At 36.9% G+C, this 15,129-nt stretch overlaps 1 protein-coding gene and 1 non-coding gene across 2 annotated transcripts; both read right to left on the bottom strand.

The window, feature by feature from the left end:
- Window positions 1-80: 80 nt before the first annotated feature.
- Window positions 81-7,744, bottom strand: LOC111322020 (serine/threonine-protein phosphatase 6 catalytic subunit). The gene is made up of 10 exons (XM_088736260.1): window positions 7,618-7,744; window positions 7,434-7,529; window positions 7,081-7,146; window positions 6,327-6,394; window positions 3,947-4,020; window positions 3,651-3,730; window positions 2,824-2,889; window positions 2,620-2,670; window positions 2,038-2,130; window positions 81-1,193 (listed from the first exon to the last, which is right to left on the bottom strand). Exons 1-10 carry the CDS (start codon window positions 7,720-7,722, stop codon window positions 945-947), a joined length of 948 nt encoding a protein of 315 aa, XP_088592386.1. The 5' UTR covers window positions 7,723-7,744; the 3' UTR covers window positions 81-944.
- A 4,046-nt stretch (window positions 7,745-11,790) lies between these two features.
- On the bottom strand, window positions 11,791-14,542 carry LOC111321999 (uncharacterized). Its single transcript, XR_015992487.1, has one exon. It is a non-coding gene; the product is annotated as an uncharacterized LOC111321999 (transcript).
- Between the last annotated feature and the right edge of the window lie 587 nt (window positions 14,543-15,129).

The following is a 15,129-nucleotide window of genomic DNA, read 5'->3' as shown; positions in this document are numbered from 1 at the left end:
TGCTACTTTTACTTAACCCATGGACAGAATTTACCCAAATTTCAAATTTTACATATCTCCTACAAGAAATAAAAAGCACATACACAAACACGATACTTTAATCAATCACACGGGGAGTTAGAAAATAAATCATGGTACAAAAAAACTGCAACCTCCTTTCCATTAGTCCTACTGTGACCAAGGTTTCCAGGTCGCACTGCGTAACTCTTAAAAGAAAAATGAAAAATTCTTCTTCTGTTCCCTTGGAGCTTAATGCAAACTCTTTATTAAGAAAATGATAATGTTAAATTTTATCTATAATAAACTTTCTCGTTTGTTTGAATAAAAGCTATGCAAGTAAGAACAGAGTTCCATTTAGGCATTAGTTTCCAGCAGAACACTAATTCTTTTATTCGTAAAAAACAAGATTTTACATCTACAAAGCAGCTATCTCTATTTTCTTCCTGTATTTGATATTAGCGATATTAAACGAAGCAAGAGACAATAATACAGTGTATCTCAAAAGAGCATGTTAATGATTTAAATGCTTTCTTGACAAGTTTTAATTCTGGAAAACATGCTTTGGATGGGTGAAATACTTTCCATGGCTCTAAACTGAAATTTAACAGGTAACTACAGTAGGTGGATAACAACATGATTAGACAACTTCTATGAAAACTGTTGGTAATTCATATTGAAAAAATTCTCTCTTAAACAAAGTACACATTACACAGCTAGCCCACAAGAGATATTTACAAAGACAATTTGAAGTTTAAGAGAAACACAACCTTAAAAATGCTATGTAAATATGCCTAACAAAATGATCATGACTTCAAGAGCACTCTTCATGCTTCCAGTCCCTTGTGTCAAATTGGAAAAGTCTTCACCCAATTGGGTTATTTACATAAAGTGCTTTTGAATTTTAATGAAAGGAAAACATTGAATCTTGTTTTACTTCTACAAATTTACAGAAAGTAAGGAGTTGTGGTTCTGGGAGGTATAATCCTTTCACAATCTGGTACTGCTTTAAACAGCTTAGGATCTCTTGTATCAGGATCAGAGAAAGCCAAAATTGAAGCAATGTTTCCACAACGGTAACAATAGTTTGGAGCTGACCAAACAGTGACTAATGTCTCATCAAACATGTACTTGTATCCTTCGTGTACTAACTGGTGAGCGCGGCATATCAGCTTCAAGCTGTTGATATGTACAAACTGGGAAAATGAAAATGAAACTGTCAATTCAACAATACATTCTACATGATCTTACACAAAATATCTATTCTTGGAACCCAAAGTCTCAACCTCAACCTTAAGATGGGCCCAAATGTCTGTTATAATAGTAATTATTAAAAACTGAATCATTGGATAATGCAATTCAAGACTTTTTATTGGCTTAGCCATTATGGTATATGAGCCAATATACCATAATCTACAAATATGGTAGCGTGAGCGTCGGGTTAAAATTAAAAGGGAGCTAAAAAATTTAAGATTTGGTAAGATTTGTCTAATATCTTGGGGGCGTTTTAATAAAACAATTATTCCACTCGCGCTTGTTGGATATGAGATGATTAAAGCCAACTCGGCCCTACGCGCCTCGTTGGCTATCTATCATCTCATATCCAACGCACGCTCGTGGAATAATTGTTAATTATCACTTCAATGATGCAAAGCTCTGACCCAAATTCCCTCATTAATCTTCTTTGTTTCTTGGAAAAATTATACCAATATCAAGAGAAATTACAGCAAAGCATTGTTGTGTTATTACTCTTATTTTTTTCATGCAAAAGAGGATAGGAAATTTTAGCAAGACAAGAAAAATTCAGGGTGACAATCACTTCCAATGTACCTTGCTGTAAAAACGGCCCTTCTAAAACTACATTAAAGTTGGCTCACAGAGTCTCAGACAAATTTGGGTTTTTCGTTGTTATTTATAGTGTACTCACTATCATAAACTGAAACAAAGCAAACTAATATTAAATTGGTCTGCAATTTTTCAAATGAAGGAAAAACTTGAACTAAAGTTATAAAATAAAGTTATACTTTTCAAAACAGTTACCTCATTAGTAACCTTGGCCCCAAACAGCCATCCTGCACCTCTGGGACTTATAGCCCAGGTATCAACATCCTCTGGATCAGACCACACAAGATCTACACAAGGTTAAAGAGAGTAATACTGGACAAAGAACTCATTTTATAGAGAGTTTCTTGGTCTGTGATTTTATCAGAAAGCTCCTCATCTTTCTAACATTGTCTGGTGATCTGTGAGAACCAGAACCACTGGTCAGGTAAGTTAGCTTCTTTTAATTTCCTGGCTGGTCTTTTATCAAGGGCAATCCTAATCTAAGAATGGTGAGCCCAGAATGGATATTTGTCTTCTTCCTATTCCTGAATTTAAGTCTTGGAAAGATTGACAAACAATACCAAAAAGTCAACTAAGAGAAAATTACCACTGAGTTAAAACGATTTGTCTTATTTACTGTTTTAAGCTATATGCGTGGAACAAGGAACTTTAAATTATAGATGGAAAATTTTTTTTCTCTTTTCCCCAATGACAAGTTGGTCCTCGCATGTGGTTCCTTGTTTAATCAAAACAGAGTCTTTTACATCCCTGTAACTTAATATCACACAAAAGGATATCACAGAAAGCTCCTTTGTGTGGGATTTCCATGTTACGATCTATAGTTCGAACCTGTAAATAAGCAACAATGACAACACAGTTAATACTCCTGGACTTAATCAAAGAAAATTGTCATCAACTTACAGTACATACAACAGTGACAACAACAGTGGGAATATGCAGTATATCACAAAGTCAAATAAACTTCTGTGTACACATACTTACCTGATCGAGAGTTCGAATATCTGGCGATAACCCGCCATGGACACATAAAATTGATCCATCAATAACCTGTTGGAAAATTGACCCCATTGTAGATACTGAATAGAAGGTCATTATTTTACAAAACAAAACAATACAGAGATTCTCCCAACTTCTTCTCTCTTTACAAACATGCATTCAGTTCTGCAGACTTCCCTTGGTGTTCCACATTTCTTTATAATTAAGACATTAAGGTACAACCACACAGGTGAATACAGCTTTTCCTGCACGCTGATTGGCTTATTTGGAGACAATAAACAAGTACAGTATTCACCTCTGATCAGCCAAACAGACAAAATCATGATTCTAGAGTTTACTTTCTGACCACTTTTCAGAATATTAAATAATAATAATAATAATAATAATAATAATAATAATAATAATAAATATGTTAATTGAAGCTTCCCCTTAGGGGCTTTTCAGCCACAATGTAGACTAACTAAGTGCTTGAAAATCCCCATGGGCAGGAGGCAGACCAGTGGGCTATTTAAAGAACGCAGCCAAGGAGTTGAACTAGGGGCAACCAAGAACAAATCCAGTGACTGGCAGGGTGGAGGACTTGAACCCGAGACACCGGATAACAAGTCCAGTACCCTAACCCCTCAGCCCTGCCGCCTCCACAATATCAACAGAAATAGACTAATTCTTTGGTTTCTGTCTGATATCTACCAAAAAAAATTATCAGTATTCACCTCCACTTCTGTGAATAAGAATATTGTCAATTAATAATATGTAACATCACTATATTCTTCAAAAACACTGCATATGTAATGATTGTGACACAAACATACAGCAGCAACAGTGAGGAGATCAAACACTTTACAGCAATATCTCCAGGCATTGGCATTTCCATACTTGGACTGACATTCATCTGAAAAAACAACACATAAAGACATCACATGTAAATGAATCACTAAATAGGTTCATTCAGCTGCTTCTTATAAAACTTAAAAGAGTTTGTTTCCTCAAATTAATGATCTTTCACCATGAGAACATTGTCATGAGTAGTTAAAAATAAGGTTTGTTTGTACAAAAACTCGGAAAAAATCCCAGTTTAAATGAAAGACAAGACATTCTTTAAACTCACCATAAAAGCCGTAAACTTGAGTAATCTGCCTACTTTCATGATTTCCTCTCAGAAGTGTAATGCGATCAGGCCATCTGGAATAGTTCAATAAATGGCAGTTTATAAAATAAAAAGTTAAGTGAAAATTAGTTCTCTTTTAAGTTTGAACATTGAGGGTTTCTATCATCATTTGAATTAAAAAAAACCTTTCTTGTCATTGGGAACTTTTCATCATTGAACAAAGTTCTCTAATAATTGTTGATTTTTTTTATTTTTTTTTTAATTTTTTTTTTATTTTATTTTAATACAGCATTGTTTATTACACTTACACATGTACTTACACTATAATTACTTTTTACACCATGTTTAAACTACATTAACTTACACTACTTACAATACATATATAACAATACAGTTACACTAGTCAAATTTAATTACAGTTGATCTATTTACCACATTATTGTTTGCATGTTAATTGTCGAGTAACTACTGAGAATTGTGTTTGCTATTTAAACTACAAGGGAATTGATTTTCCAGAAATTAATAAACTGTTAAATAAAAAAGATAGCGAAGAGGTCAAAAGACAATACAATTTTATAACGACAGAAAAAATTTCCATTTGTTCCTGAACTCCTTCTCGTTATTACAAGTGACAGCAATATATTTTTCTAGAAAAATTTTGTCGCGCACAAGTGAGACGAAATCATCGAAACGGCAATTTATGGTATTTAAAGCGTTAACATATAAAAAATATTTGCCTAGAATAATGAGATGGTTGAGGGCTAAACAGTAGGTGTGACAGCGAATAATTCCGAACATAATCTCCAGTTCTGACAGTGACAGTTTCATATTACTAGAGGTTGAGTACCACTCCTGGAATCTATTCCAAAAAGAACTTGCTTGCTTACAGTTTATAAACAAATGCCAGACGGTCTGGTGCTCAGATGGACAAAAGGGACAGGAGGGCGATGCAACTTTTTTCATTTTATGTAACAAGCTATTCGTTGGTAAAATTCGGTGAATAATTTTGTATTGAAACATTGTCAATTTAATTTCTCTCGTGGCTTTGAATGGTAGGAGGTAGATTTTGTTCAAGTCACTTTTCTCGATGCCAGACATTAAAAGTTTTTTCTCAGAAGTTGGTGGCGGTAGATCTTCGAGGTTAAGCAGGATACTTTATATTGCTTTACATGAGAGTGAACAGGTTGAGGTAGGAGGCGTAACTAGGTCTTGGGAATTTTCTTGCAATAGTTTTTTCCAATTTTGTGGAATAGAAGAAAGAATGCTATAATATTGCAAAAAGTTACATTTTACATTGAATTTATTGCAAAAAGAATTAAATGAAAGGAATTGACCCTCATAGGAGTCAAAAAGGTCCGAGATTTGTTTTATTCCAGCTTGATGCCAATGAGGAAAGAATACCGTTTTCTTATTCACAGTTAAAAATCGATTATTCCAGATTGGCTGTGAGAGAACCTCAGTTTTATTTTTAGGTGTGGTCGTTGCAATGTCCTGCCAGTAAAAAATGATTTCTCTGTAGAAAGGAGGAAGATGGTTGTCTAGGTCAAGGAGATTATAATCATAGTTACATTTAAACAGTTCTGTACCGCCAACATCGGCTAGGAGGGATTTTGGTATGTACTGCCATGGAGCATCCGAGTTAGAGCATAACTGTTTTACCCAATTTAACTTTAGTGCTTTATCAAAGAGAGAAAAATCCCTCATGTCCAAGCCACCAGCTGTTTTTTGCTTGAAAAGGGTAGTCTTTTTTATTTTGGCAGGTTTGTGATTCCAATTAAAGTCGAACACGATCCTGTTTACTTCTTTACTGAAGTCTTTAGGGGTACACATGACGCTGCAGATAAAGACAAGTTTTGAAAGTGCCAATGTTTTAATTATAATTATCCTACCAACGATGGAGAGGTCTCTTTGAGACCACATGTTCAATGTTTTCTTTAAAGAATCTAATTTGTTCAAAAAATTTTTCTTTTCAGACATTTCTAGGTCATATGTAAAATGCACTCCAAGTGCGTAATAATTGTTGATTGTGGAAGTTACATGTAAAAGAGCAAGCAGGAACGTCATAAGGTGAAAAAGCAGAAAAATGATGAAAGATAAAGCATGTAGCTTGGAGCACCATGTCCCTGTCACAACCTTCCAAGTAGCCAATGATTATAGCTACAAGCACATTTAGAAAAATCTGGATATCTTTTTTGATTTATCAGGACATACAAAGCACACCATGGCTCCTTGTCACTCAATTTACCAGTATTTGAGTCGTGTAAGTTTGTTTGCTACTGGAGACCAGGACTTTTTTTGACTTTATGTTTGCTCTCTCAAAGTAAAGTACACACATATGCATTAGTTCATTTTCAAGTTAACATAGAGTAGAACACCTTACTTGGCCTTCAATGTCAGTAACCTGGTAAACGTTTCCAAGCTATAATAGCCTCTGTCCACAAAGTCACCCTGTGAAACAAAAAAAAAAAAAGGTATCACTTAAGGGAAAAAAGTAGAAAAGGTAGTGAAGTGAGATTCATAATATAAATTCTCCTAATAATATCAATACACTATTAAATTCTCAACTCCAAATATTGCATTTCTAGTGTTCTGATTGGTTCACACAACTCCAGTTATCAGCTCATACTTGGAGTCACCTCATATATGTTTTCCTTATTTACATCCACTTCAGGAGGGATATAATTTAGCATGCTTGACTATTGCTACGTCATAGTTTCGTAATAATAAAGATGGCCAATTTCAATTTGAAAATGTCAATTTTTGGAACATAACTGTGTGCAACTAAAATGCTTTTAGCTCAAAATGAATAGCAAGTTAGGACAATGCAGGCAAGGAACTTTTGATATAAGTAAAATTTTTCTAGACTGTACTTTCCCTTTAAGGCGTTGCTTTATTCATCCTAAGATTTTCAGAATAACTTCCTAATCAAAAGAGTAACACCTGGAAGGAAAAATTACTGATTGGATCTTTGAAGTTAAAGATTTGTGGATAAGTAAGTATACCTCTTAAGATTACAAAACTAGTCTTGGGATTTGCTTATTTGCATTCTTGAGGATAGATTTGTAATAAGTTACTGTGTTAGTAAATAAGAAACCTGGATATTGATATTAATTATGTAAAATAAATGTTCTCACCATAAACACATATGATGTGTCTGGAACTTGTCCTCCAGTTTTAAACAATTCCTCCAAATCATAAAACTACAGGACATATCCAAAATGAACATGATAAAAAATCTTCATAAAATACGAAAACAATTGCCATCTCTTCGTGTTTTTTTTTTAACTTTATGTCATTGAAATAATAGGTACTGACGAGAATTAAAAACAAAAAGATACATAATGTGAGTAAACTATCCCTTGACTGCTAGGGGTATTTCAAAATTTGTGATGAGCTGAATCTTCAAATATTGCATTCCATTAACCGAAAAATGCACCTACTTTGATTGATACGAATATTGACATTTTGAATAAATACGTAACGATACCTGTCCATGAATGTCTCCACAAACAGTAACTGGCGTGGAAACTGGTTGAACATTGGATTCTTCAAGCAACAATTCGCAGACGTGGTCACAAAGTTTCTACCGAAAAAAAGACGATAATGTATCTAATTATAAAATAATTAACTTTCTATGAATATATCAAGACGTTCTAATCAGTTGAACTTACCTTTAGGTCATTTTCTGGAAGATATTTACATTGTTTTGCAATATCAATCCACTGGTCTACGTCCGCCATTTTGTTTCTTGACCGGTTGAATTCACGCATGCGCATTCACCTTCCACTGACTTGCCTCGTTCCCGTGAACGGGAACCAAAGCCAGAGTGGTGCTTGTTGCTCGCCGCGCCGCGCACGGTCTTTCCATCTTACCATGCAAGAGGGACAATGTGAAAGAATACTTTGTCTCTAGCCTATCTCTAAAAATTTCACGGCATGAGGCGTAAGGAAGCAGATATCAACTTAATCAGCTTATGACTGCATTAGCCAAAACTGAAGAACTTTCGTTTGGGTCCAAAGCTAGGCCAGCAGACAAACTAGGTACATCCACTTGGAAATTAGACAAGACAGTCACAATTTGGAAACTCGTCACGACAGCTTAAACTTAAATAACTTCGGAATTCAAATTGTTATGTGAAAGTGTAGTATGATCGTCCGGGTACCAGTGTGGTCCTGAGAATGACTGTTGTCGGTGGCGGTGACTGACGTTTCGACAACCTGTGCGGAAGTCATCATCAGAGTCAAGTGAATAGTTGTCGTCAGTAGAATGTTCTTCAGTAGTCCAGTTCGTGTAAAATGATTGGTCAGTGTTGCCGTGATGTTATTGGCTGTAAGACTCGAGTGGCGGTCGTGATTGGTCTGTTTTGATAAGTCAGTAAAGTGAGGTCGTTCTCTTGGGTTTGTTTGTAACGGTTAATGTCGTGAATGAGTCGTTTGTATGGTGCTGGTAGTAGTTGACACCAGTTTTGAGAGGATTATGTTCTGAGTTAGGGAACCAGCTTTCCAGGGTCAGTCGTTGAACTGTAGTTAGTGCTGTGGCATGGGTTAGGTATTGCGCAGAGTCCCAGTCAATGTTGTGGTTCAGTTCGTAAGTCGATGATGTTCAGCAATGTGATTGTTAACATCACCTTCCTCGTTGCCTATTTGTGTCCATTCAGTATTGTTGCGAGGTTTCTGCCAGTCTCTCCAATGTAGGAGGCTTGGCAGTCGAAGCAATTGATCTTATAAATCGCTTCTTGCTTGTTCCTCGGTTCGTCCCTGTCTTTAACGTTGGTTAGTAACTGACGTAGTGTAGTGATGGTTTGTGCCGGCGATACGAGTTGTAAGATAACATTTTATTATTATTATTTGCATTGCGCCTTTTCTATAAAATATTCAAAAGCGAATAAAATGTTATTCGCTTTTGAATAACATTTTATGCGCGAGATGTTCTCACTCACTCCTAAATCATATATATGAAGCCTGTCTCGTGATAACTCCCTCATCGCGCTCTACTTTTATGTATCGAGCACTGTACGGAAAAATTGAAACGCAGACTTTATATATATATATATATATATATATATATATATATATATATATGTTTAGTAAATAACCCCTTCGGGCAGCTGGTATGTCGGCTGATAATGTCCGCGGCTGAGAGATTGTCCGAAAAATGAATATTTGGCCGAGAAGCGAAGCTTCGAGGGCAAATTGAAATTTTGAAATTTTAATCGTTGCTAATCATGCAACGATTAATCCAAAGTGTCCAATTCAAGAATACGAAATGCCAGTTTCAGAAAGAACTGACTGAAGATATCAAGTTGTTTAAAAACGAAGATCGCTTATTCGTTAAAGCGGACAAATCTACCAATTTTTACAAGTTAGAGGACACGAAGTATAATCAACTCCTGAAAGACAACATCACCAAAACATACAAGAAAGCTGACAGCAAGCAACTCAGAAAAACTGACGCCGCAGCCAAAGCAATCACGAAGAAACTAGGTATTGACGATCGGGTCGAAGTTACCGCCCAGACAGAAGTGTTCGTAACACTTAAAGACCATAAAGACAATTTCTTAAACCGACCCACTTGTCGTTTGATCAACCCATCAAAACAGGAAATTGGAAAAATAAGCAAGAAAATTCTCGAAAATATTAACCAGAAACTTGTAAATGCAACAGGCATTAATCAATGGAAGAACACATCCTCTGTGCTGCAGTGTACCACACCCTTTTCCAGTTCGCACCCGGCACACTGTAAAATGGCAATTCCCTACGGAATTACTTTACGCATTAGACGTAACTGTTCTGCGGACGAGTCCCTTTACAAGAGATGTGTTCAACATAAAGGGTATCTTAAATCCCAGGGTTATAATGCAGATTTGGTAGACAATCAATTTGACAGAGCGCTGAGAATTGAAAGATCAGTACTCCTCAAGAAAAATGTCAAGTCAAACAAGTATTTCCGTTAGTCCTCGACTACAATCCTATCCTCCCTGATATTCAAAGGGTTATCCAAAAGCATGCTCATCTCTTAAGATCGTCACCTGAGTTATTGGAATTTTTCCATCAAAATTGATTTTTCCAGCATATCGCCGTACCAAAAACCTCAAAGACATTTTGGCGCCTTCTAGATTTTGTATGAGTGGGAAAGTTAGTCAGGCAGAGAAGGAAACGGGAGGTTGTTTTAAATGCTCCTCTAGATGTGACCTTTGCAAGAATTTTTTAATTCAAGTTTCCAAATTTAAGAGTTTTTCCACAGGCCGAACCTATAAGATTTGCCAAAACATATCTTGCTCTTCCAGAAATGTTGTTTACTTGGCCTCATGCAAGAAATGCAATTTACAATACGTGGGTTCTACATCCACTGAATTCAAAGTGCGTTTTCGCAATCACAAGTCATCTATGCGAACAAACAAGAAAACGTGCGAGCTTGCAGTCCACTTCAATTGTAGCGAACACGAAATTTCTGAAACTAATTTTATTGTTATTGAGAAAATTATCAGCCAAGGGGACGCAGCTTATATTGATAGATTATTACTTACGAGAGAGGCCTACTGGACCGCACAACTATGTACACTCAGTCCCCACGGACTTAACAAAAGACGCGAATTCAGATCCAAAAATCGCGTCCGCTATAATACTTAATTAGGGCATCATTTACACAATGTAATTGAGTTTTTCGCAACCATTCGTGGTTATTTCGCCTATTGCACATTCTTGCCTTTTACTCATTATTATATCCTATTATTTAGGTTTGGAATGCATTACGCAATACTATTTTTATTTCTTACGTTTAGCATAAATTCAAGTCATTCTGTAAACCTACCAGGATTTTTAGTTTTTAATTCCTAAGTAAATACGTTCCACCTGAAGAAGGCCGAAGGCCGAAACGTCGCCACATTAAAGCTGGAACAGTTAGAAGTTTGCTTCATGTTTCATCGTTTTACACTTACTTAACATTTTCATTGAAGCACTGTATCCTCTGCGGATCCTTCTACTGGTAGCTCATCATTTGGTTTACCTTTTTATTCTGTTTATATATATATATTTATTCTATATATATATATAGAATAAATGTTCGAAAAGAAAATTTGCCCTGAGCGGGATTTGAACCCACGTCCCCCTGTTACTAGTCACAGAGGCGGATCCAGGAATTTTTGACTGGGGGGTCCAAACTTAGGTTCAGAAAGGACTGTTGGACTCTTTTGAGGCAAATTACTTCTCGCCCACACCCACCCCCCACCCCCTCCCACCAGTCGCAGTTGAAGCGTGCATGCCAAATTTAGAAAGAAAAATCGACGCCCACAAGAAGTCCTCCCTCGCAAATAATTCTTAATCGCAAGAAAAATCATGCAATTGTAGAGACAAACCCTCTTGCCCGTTACGTGGCAATTGCCTAATTCAAAATGTGGTCTACCAGGCCACAGTTGAAAGTCCCTTGGGAACCCAAACGTACGTGGGCCGTACTGCGAACCAATTTAAAACAAGATTTAGAAATCATACAGCTTCATTTAGACATGAGAACAAAAGGAACGCAACAGAGTTGAGCAAATATATCTGGTCCCTAAAGGATGCTGAAACGGAGTTTTCCGTGACCTGGAAAATAATAGCTCGTGCCAGGCCGTACTCAAATACCACAAAGAGATGCAATCTTTGCATAGCTGAAAAATTCTTTATCATATGCAGAACAGGGGCGGGCACCCTAAACAAAAGGAACGAACTGGCGAGTGCGTGCCGGCACTCAACTAAATATTTGATAAGGCTGCTCAAACCACCTACTTAAAAAGATCGTTAGTCAACTAGTGTCTTATCTACCTGACGAGAGAGGACTTTTAACCCTTTCGAAACAGATCTGTAGTACCAAGTTTAAATTTTTATTTTCCTAAAAAATCGTTTACAAAGCTCTATATGATTGTAGAGCACTCTCCGATTCAAGAATAAGGTTTTTTTACATTTTTACATTTATATATATATATATATACATATATATATATAGATTTAGTATAATTTCAGAGCTGAGCAAAGAGTTTCCAGCGATCTGATTGGTCGAGCGGTTCCTTATATGACGCTATATAAACCCGCTCTACGCGGTTTATATAAAATGTTAAAATAAAATGTTACTAAAATGTTATAATTTTAGAAATTTCTCTGTTGTTCAGCTCTGAAATTATACTAAAACAATTATTCGCCTCAGGTTCGGTGAATATTGTCGAACAATCCCCCCGACTTCGTCTCGGGGATCATTCGACGATATTCACCTCACCTTCGGCGAATAATTGTTAAATACATTTACAAAGAAAAAACTTTATGGCATTCTCTCCAAACACCATTTAATGAGTTATTCAACTAGACTTAAATACTTAAAGCTGAAAGAAACTTTTCAACATCTGACAAAAGAAAAACAAACAGAATAAATTTCATTACGTTGCACGTCTCTCCGGTAATGTTCCTCCTTCGTTTGATTTCACTTTTTCGCCTTTTCGTGCGGCGTTCTTGGTTGGAACCGAGCAATCGATATTTTTTTCCGAGCATGATCTAGAGTTGGCTCGGATTCGGAGTCGTTCGGAAATTTTGGAATGTGTACTTTGACTTGCTTCCCTTTAACGGTCATCTGCATTGTAACATATCCTTTGCAAAGTGACCGATTCGGCCGCGCATCGTACGCGTATGACACCGTGTCTCCTCGAGTATTTCGTTCGGACTGCCAAGCAAATACGGACTCTGTAGACTTGTGAACGTTCGTGCCTGGCGAAGCTACGCTTAGTCTTCGAGACTCTCTTTTGCTTGCATTTCGGTTTAGAGCGACATCATTTTGACTTGACACGGTGTGGAATTTCCCTGGAGGTAAAGTTACTCTTCTCTTTCTCTGTCCCTCTACCAATTTTACGTGGGAGGATTGTTTCATTTCGGTGAACGTAGATTCAGAAAAACTTCCAATAGCGCTGTGGGATGGCTCTATATCTGTGTTATTTACACTGTGACTGTGCTGCAAGCCATGCACTGTCGGTTGTCGCAATTCAATCTCAGAATTAAAACTACTCCGTTTATTTTCATCCGGAGGTGCATCTGGTGTTTCAACAAATGCCAACCGCGCCGGAGGCCTGGTGCTAGCATATTTACACACTTTGTCAACCTCTCTATTCGTGATTACCATGTGATCATGACGTGCCTCAAAGCCGCTGGGCGCAGTCACATTTCGTGGTTCTGATATGCTATTGTCGTGACAATCTGAAGGGCTGTCTGGAACACGAACTTCCGTTATACTATCCAAGCTCTCGCACGACTTAGATATCAATTTCCTGTCATCTACTTGACAAGTGAAATTTAATTCTTTTGCGTTGTCATCTTCAAAGATTTCTGTATGAGCCTGTGTGTCCGAGTTAAAAGACATTTCCCTCTGACGCCTTCCTTCAATCTCTTTGTCTTCCCAATTATGCAATGCTTGTTCATTACCTTTAATCGTTTCTGCTAGTGATGTATCGCGCAAAGATTTTACCAGTCCAGGGGAAACAATCACACCCCTATGATCTAACTTTAGACTTGGGTCAAGTAAAATCTCTTTCGATTTTTTGTCTTCTTTCTCTTTCAATTTCTTTAGTTTCTCGTTTGACAACTGGATGAAGTTTCGTCGCGATCCAGGTCGACATGGAGGTTCAATAACACGGAACTGATGCCTCGCTCTGGCTGGCGCCATACCAGCAGGATCGCTTTGTTGTTCTTTGTTTACAGCCGTACTTTCTTTTTCTTTTTCTCCTCCATCTTGAAGAGTCAGTTGAGAAAATGTCTTCATAGTAGGTTCGCTGTGATGCAAACTCAAACCTCTAGAGCGTCTATGGCCAGGAGAATCTCTACCGTTCAAATCAGGCATCGAAAATCTCTTGTAAGCAACTGGCTTGTCTTCCGAACTTCCCGAAGCAGCGCGACCGTCGATAGTGTATCCTTGAGCACGCAGGAGCTTTCTTCTTTCCGTGCTTATTTCTGGTTTTTTCCGTACATTTCGTATTTCTTCAATCTGCTTCTGAAGCGAATATTTCTCCACTCTGTACTCGGCATTCTTTTGTTTTTTTTTACAATCCAATACTTTAAGTCTTTCCTCTAAAAGGAAGGATTCAGTTTCATTTAAACGCCGTGTCTTTATAAGACTTTCACACGTAACAGATGTTCCTTGCTGCTTTACTGAACTAGCCATTCTAAGTTGCTGTTAACTTCTCAGAACCATGAGAAGACATTAGTTCACATTATTTTGTCATCAAGGCTCCGTATGGCGGCTTCTGGTAAACAAAGGATTACTTTAGAGTTCCCTTAACAGAAAAACACTTCATCTGTATCCAAGATACTAAAATGGTAAGTGAACCGTCACCTTCATTTGCATGTGGCTGATCACGCAACTTCGGAGACCGATCTCAACTTTCGAAAACTTACTTCCGATTTTTGCGATACTATACCGGAAAGCTTTCAACCTTAATTTAACAAACTGAAAATAATTTGTCAGAAATACATACTCCAGAGACGAGTCTTTGTTTAGACTAATCTGAAATACAATGCAATATAAATAGCTTTTGATTAAAGAACCCTTTATTAACAGCTAATAGATTTTAGGCATCAATTTTGACGCCTCGTAGATTGACAGCAATTAGCATGTACGCGAAATAGATATTACATTTACATACAAGGACCGCCAAAAGTCCCATGCAGTGCAAAGCTGTCGAACGTCAAATCTTAAAAGAGCTTAACATTGTTTAACAAATGGCATATAAATATAAAGAGCAAAGCGTTTGTTTAACCGAAGTTTATGATTCATTACGAAGCTAGAGAACTGAAAAGTTAAAGTTATTATCAACACAGGTTTGGGGACAAAGGTTGTTAACACTCCGTAGAAAAGTGATAATCTATTGAAAGAACAATAGACATTCAGATAACATCTATGCAAAATTTAAGTTGAATCAAAGAGGGGAAAATGATTTATGATTCAATAGCTTTTAGCTAAACTTCGACGAAATTTACTCCCTGTTTGTTGACGCGGGTTGCAGTGAAATACAGGCCATGAATGACTCACGGAAGTAAAACAGTCAAGGGTCTCGAGAAAGACAGACTAACCTGTCGTAAATGCAAGACGATCACAGCTAATTTGAGTTTGACTCTTTCACTTACGGAAACGCTTCATTGCTAAAATAGAGAAAGCTTATTGAACTGTCTTTT

Source organism: Stylophora pistillata, chromosome 1 (assembly GCF_964205215.1).
Source record: "Stylophora pistillata chromosome 1, jaStyPist1.2, whole genome shotgun sequence".
Taxonomy (NCBI): domain Eukaryota; kingdom Metazoa; phylum Cnidaria; class Anthozoa; order Scleractinia; family Pocilloporidae; genus Stylophora; species Stylophora pistillata.
Note: the sequence above shows the minus strand (reverse complement) of the source record. Positions and strands in the feature narration are given on the sequence as shown.